Genomic DNA, 5904 nt, shown 5'->3' on the forward strand with positions numbered 1-5904 from the left:
TGACGTGCTCTAGGCCGTTCTTAATCATGAGGAGCTCCTCACGGAAATTTCCAAAGCAGTCAGCAAGATTGCGGACGTCTTGCCTCGGACAGAGTTGCATTCCGTCTTGTACCCGACGCAGCGCATGCAGATTCCGTCGCCATGGTATATGCCAAAATCTTAGAGTTCTTCGTCATGGCTGTTCGGTGGTACAAGAAGGGCAAGGTGATGCATTCGCTTTCGTCCATTACTAAACCATTCAGCCTGAGCTTCAAACCCGTCATTGAAGAAATTACAGAAAGATCAAGAAGAGTGGATGAACTAGCCAGCGCAGCATCCAAAGCTGAGATAAGGGACCTTCACATCCGGATTCATCGTTTGGATAAGACACTCGTGCAGGTAACTGAAATGATGGCTGGTAAGTTCGTGCTCCTCCAGTGACTATGAAACCTACGTCTTGGCTGAACAATCCATAGTGCAACAGCAGCAACAAGTTCTATACAACGAATCGTTGCTCGGGGTTCAACACGAATACAAGCAGCTCTTTCGAAAAGGCCAGGTCGAAGACATTCGCAACTATCTTCTCTTAGAGGATGCTCCAGAATCGGACGAGAGCCTGGCCTACTGTAGATCCATGCGGAACCGGAGGAGGCGCACCATGCCGACCCAGATACCAGTCTCAGCGCTTGAGACACTTGAGTCATGGGTGTCTGATCCCTCGTCTTCCCTTCTCTTGGCTCAAGGCCAAGGCATTCGCTCAAGCTCACTTGACTTTGCTGCTGATTTCCTCGATGCCGTCCTGGATAAAGATTACCCCGTCTTGTGGGCCCTCCCGTCTGCATCAGAAGAAGAACCCTTGAAGCCGTCGGTATCTGGCATCCTGCGATCGCTCATATCCCAAGCTCTGGCTCTGGACCCCAGTATTGTCAGCGAGGGGGTGAATCCTGTCAACATGAAGCACTTCAAGGCGTGCAAAGGGGTCCAGCAGTGGTTCGCAATCTTTGAACGATGTATCACAAGGCTTCCGCGCTTGTTTCTCGTCGTTGACATGGGTCTAATCGAGTTGGCCACAAGCCACGAGGAAGAAGAGCACGAGTTTTTCAAGGTTGACCACTTCGTCGAGTTCCTCGCGGAAATGATAAGCCGTCGAGTGAAAGGGGGGTTGAAAATTGCCGTTTTATCCTGGAGATTTGCCGTATCGACTTCGCTCGATGCAGATGAAGTGTTTGATCAGAGACGCATCTATACGGATCAAGGGCGCCGAGCTGAAAGAATGATGAGGAAGCCAAAATATCGCGCCATGCTCAAGAGGAGGAACCAAAGATTTATTGAGAGATTTAGCTCTTCGGTCACTATTTCTAGTCAATGACGAGCGTGATTAAGCGTCTAGGCATATTAGGAAACATTGCAGGTCTTCCTGACACGTAAGGTGCTGATCCGTCAAGCGATACTCCGAAATGTTAGAATCATGACACCGAGGCCAGCCGAGCGACAACGGCACAGTCATATCTGGACACTGCGCAAAATGGGATAAATGCATGGTTGGGTCGTCGGCTGACCTGTGTAAGCGCGCGCCAGGCCACAGCAGTGCCAGGCTCCCAGGATTCGAGGAGGCTTCTGCCAGCTGCATCAGGTTCCGTACCTCAGATAGCCTTGCTCAGGCTGCATACCACCACCCTTGTCCCAGCTTTACCCCTCAGCCAGATTGCATCTCGGATGAGACATTAAGTCTGGTCGCGAAATTCAGCTCCTATGTTACGTCCTGCACATTGTTCACTTCCCGCGAGCAGCAATACTAGTATATCTTACGCTCAATCAGATGGATTCCCAAAAAGACAACTCAAAGGACGAGGCCAGCGCCTCGGCTCATGCAGACAAATCCACCGTTGACATTGCGGAGGACAGCGACTCGGGCGATTCTCGAAGCATCATTAGTAACAGATCTAGCGATAGTGGAGGGCAATCGACTCTGTTTATCAGCTCTACCATCTCTAGAGATGATACCCTCAGCAAGTCATCCAAGAAGCGAGATCTGCTATCCAAGATAGGCAGCAGGTTTGAGAAAGAAGGGGGTGGGTTTTTCCATCGAGGGCTTGTACATTGCTTGCTCAACCCTCGATCAGTATTCGTTCCTGACTGACTCAAATCGTTAGTTCTCCAAAGATTGAATAAGTCGGATGAAAATCAGTGGAGCTTACCTCCACCGCCCAAACTGTTGGGTCCTGAACAAGCTATGCGTTTGCATCCAGACCAGGGACCAAATTCACGCCCCCCTCCCTTTCCTCGGCAGCCTGCACAGCCTAACCGAAGATCTCCTGCCGCGCGTCCAAAGGCGTTGAATGATGCCAAGTGGCGCCAGAGTCTGATGAAAAAGCGAGGGCCTTTGCCGGGAGTCAACACGGCTTCTCAGTCCCCCGAACGAAGCCAGCGTAAATCTGGCGACGGGGGTGGGGCGAAGAGTGTGTCAACAGCAAGCAAAGCCCCTGACGGAAGTACCTCGAAAGGAGCAGCATCGAATACCCTTGGGCTGGCAGAATCTCTTACAGAAGTCATGGAAAAACATCTTGATCTCGATGTTATGGACCAGTCCCAGGAGACATCTCAGTTCATTGCTTATCTTCTAGATACGATTGAGCTGCTACACAATCAACTGAACTATGCTCGAGCCCCAGAGTCGGATCCCACGCCAGCGTCTCGTGGCTCGCATGGTGATTCGGACAGCCAGCAAGAGCCCCCGCCTCGAGTTCATATCCTGCACCAGATTCATTGCCCGCATATGCTACACCCTCACGATACTTTCACTTACGAGGATGAACCAAAAACAATGACTGATGCGAATACTGGCTTCACTATGCTTGCTGGCAAAGTCAAGGTCTCCAATTTGGAAGCTTTCCTAAGCAAGCATCCAGAGATATGCTTCGTCGTCTTCAAGGAGTATGATTGCGCGCCGTTCCAAAGCGCGTCTTCAGCACAAGCTCCGAGAAGGCATGTCTATGCAACAGAGAGACATGAATGGCTAAGGTTGGTGTCTCCTGTATTGCAGAAAGCCTTGAAACAGGTGGCAGAGTTCCCAAGCGGCCCCGGGAATTTAAGCGACTCAGAGTCTGATTACCAACGGATGGAGGCACCGTACTTGTTTCTCTTTCATCACCGTCAGAAGTTGGAGAGCTTGGCAGAGTCCAACCCAACCTATGGATCCGTACTTGTGCCGCTGTTAAACTTTATAGAGGACAACTACGGCCAGGAATACAAAGAGGCGGACGAGCTTCTGAAAGACGGGTGCATCACGGCCGAACATATCACGAAGCTCTTCAAGCCTAATCACGTGGTTCTGAGCCGACGGGCTGGTGGCACCCTCGAGGCCTTCGTTCTCGAAAGTTATGCTGAGGTTGAAAAAGACAGGGTGGACTTCGTAGGCTGGTCTTGGCAGTACGACGGTTCTGAGCTATTCAGGAAGTTTTGGACAGGCAAGATGAATAGGGTTGCGGAAGGACGTACCCCTATCGCGGATTTGTCCATACACCCTATCAAGTTTGCGAGAGTGGCCGACATCGAGGCACTCGAGACGAGGGGCCGACAATTCTGGGACATGAGAGACCAGGTCTATAAGTGCTACACGGGCTGGGATAAGTCGCGGAGCTATTACTACGTAAGTCGTTTCCCCTGGTCGCTCGAATACTTGGATATCACTGAAGTGTGTCAATACCGTGCAGGTCGATGCTCGATTTATGGTTGATGTATCATCGTACCAGCTCATGCATCGTGCAGGTACCAGCCACCCTCGGTCCGACTGGACTCTATCGCCTTTTGACAAGTGGCCTACCCGAATCGACCGCAGCGAGGGGAACCTCCCGCCAGACACTATCATGCTCCTGCCCGCTACTATATATGGCTTCAGCTTTCAGGAAAAGAAATGGGGTATGTATTTTTGGCTTCACGGCACCGAGCACCACTAACGTGCTTGTTTCTACAGTGAACTTGAATGTTGAGAACTTCTTCCCGGTCAACTGGAACAAGAAAGCATTCGAGCGCCTGGTTCTCGATCCCAAGACTAAAGAGATGATCTACGCGCTGGTTGATGTCCAAAGCTCAGCCGAGAAAATGGACGATATCATCAAGGGAAAGGGCAATGGCCTCATTGTCTTACTCCACGGCAGCCCGGGGACAGGGAAAACACTGACGGCAGAAAGGTAAATGCTTCTTCCATGTTTTGATTCTTTTGCAGGAAGTTTGATTTGACTCAGGCACCTCGTAGCGTGGCCGAGATCGCAGAGAAGCCCCTTTATCGGGTTACCTGTGGAGACATCGGAACCGACGCCAAGGAAGTCGAGGACTATCTACAAACTGTGTTGCACTTGGGCAAGATCTGGGACTGTGGTGAGTTCCACTCCTACTTTCCTCTGAAAAATTCAATGTACACGGTTAACAGAGACCCAGTGCTGCTGCTGGACGAGGCAGATGTGTTCTTGGAGGAGAGAACAATGGCTGACCTGCAGAGAAACAGTCTGGTGACTGGTAAGTGCTCCGGGAGACACATTCAGCCACGCACTCTCTATTCCTTGTCAAAACTAACGTGAAATTAGTGTTTCTCCGCGTCCTCGAGTACTATGAAGGCATCCTCATGCTGACTTCCAACCGTGTCGGAACCTTCGATGAAGCGTTCAAGTCGCGCATCCAAGTTGCCATTCATTACGACAACCTGTCGAAAAAGGCACGAAAGGCCATCTGGCGCAACTTTTTCGATATGATTGAGGACTCGCCGCATGAAGATGTCAACATGCCCGAGCTCGAGCGACGGCTAGACGAGCTCTCGGCCGAGGAGATGAATGGGCGGCAGATTCGCAATGCACTGCGAACCGCGCGCCAGCTCGCCAAGCACAGGAATGAGAGGCTGGACTGGCCGCACCTGAGCCAGGTCATCAAGACATCGGGGGCCTTTAACAAGTATCTCAAGGCTGTGAGGGGCCACAGTGATGACCAGTGGGCTCGGGAAGAGATGATTAGGTAGTAGGGAGTATATCAATGTCCCATCTGTAGCTACCACTCAAGCTGAACATACGTGTCAGGGGGCATCTGTGTAACACGTTGGAACGTGAGGCTTAAGGGTCTTTTTCAGAGGTACGAGACCACATGTGCATACACATGGGGCTGGCTATAAGCGGACATGTTAGCATCCAGGGGAAATTTCATATGTCATTCTATCATGTAGATAACATGCTACTACAGATTTGACATGCCAAACACCTCTGCACTCTGCTTCTTGGCTCGCTTTGATGATATGCTACGAGATGTAAGCTTCAATGTTGCGGACCATTTGGTGGTCATGAATTTGGTTATACGCGCCAACGCACCCAGCCCCGCCATCCACAGCCAATAGGACTGGAGGCAGTGAGGCAATCAAACGATGGATTGAAGCAGGATGAGGCCCGATTTCCGCAATCCCAACATTGCGGATGAGACGTCCGGTTGTCCTCGTCATCAATCCCACCATAACCCCAACGACCGGGGTCATCGAACGACAGTCTGCATGCCGACCTTCCTAGTCGAGCAAAGTCTCGGGGTGGCGGGCGCGGGGCAACCATATATGCCGGTCCGGCCAAGACCCTCCAACGGTGCCGATCTCTCGAGTTTGACGGCTGGCGATTCCGGCAACGCGATGGCGTTGCCTCTGTACAAGATGCAGCACGTCTTCTTATCTAGGCTCGACTGAGAAGGAGGGGTCGAGCAGAGGAGAGTGGTGATCTCACAGGGGTGCTCTGGTCTTCGGAGTCGCTCGACGGATGGAGGGGGCGAAGCTCAAGGACGGGACCCGGTACAAGTAAAGGTCTGCAGCCGCTCGAAGGTTGGTGCTCGTCAGGGAACACTTCTGTAGCATCGCATCTTCAACTCTTGTCTGCCGCCATGAAAGTCTTTCTCTCCTGGGAA

The 5904-nt window shown here is 51.7% G+C and overlaps 2 protein-coding genes across 2 annotated transcripts in view; both read left to right on the forward strand.

Annotated features, from left to right (window-relative positions):
- VDBG_06921 (predicted protein) overlaps nucleotides 1-1348 on the forward strand; it is a gene marked incomplete at both ends in the record, with an annotated part of 1997 nt that extends 649 nt beyond the window's left edge. The window contains 2 exons of the mRNA XM_003003313.1: nucleotides 122-397; nucleotides 456-1348. Coding sequence (XP_003003359.1) covers nucleotides 122-397; nucleotides 456-1348 — 1169 coding nt within the window. The remainder of the gene's footprint in view (nucleotides 1-121; nucleotides 398-455) is intronic.
- A 450-nt stretch (nucleotides 1349-1798) lies between these two features.
- Nucleotides 1799-4987, forward strand: VDBG_06922 (conserved hypothetical protein; the record flags this gene model as incomplete). The annotated part of the gene is made up of 6 exons (XM_003003314.1): nucleotides 1799-2051; nucleotides 2133-2968; nucleotides 3023-3632; nucleotides 3953-4169; nucleotides 4235-4356; nucleotides 4563-4987. 6 exons carry the CDS (start codon nucleotides 1799-1801, stop codon nucleotides 4985-4987), a joined length of 2463 nt encoding a protein of 820 aa, XP_003003360.1.
- Between the last annotated feature and the right edge of the window lie 917 nt (nucleotides 4988-5904).

The sequence above is a fragment of the Verticillium alfalfae genome, genomic scaffold, assembly GCF_000150825.1.
Source record: "Verticillium alfalfae VaMs.102 supercont1.8 genomic scaffold, whole genome shotgun sequence".
NCBI lineage: Eukaryota > Fungi > Ascomycota > Sordariomycetes > Glomerellales > Plectosphaerellaceae > Verticillium > Verticillium alfalfae.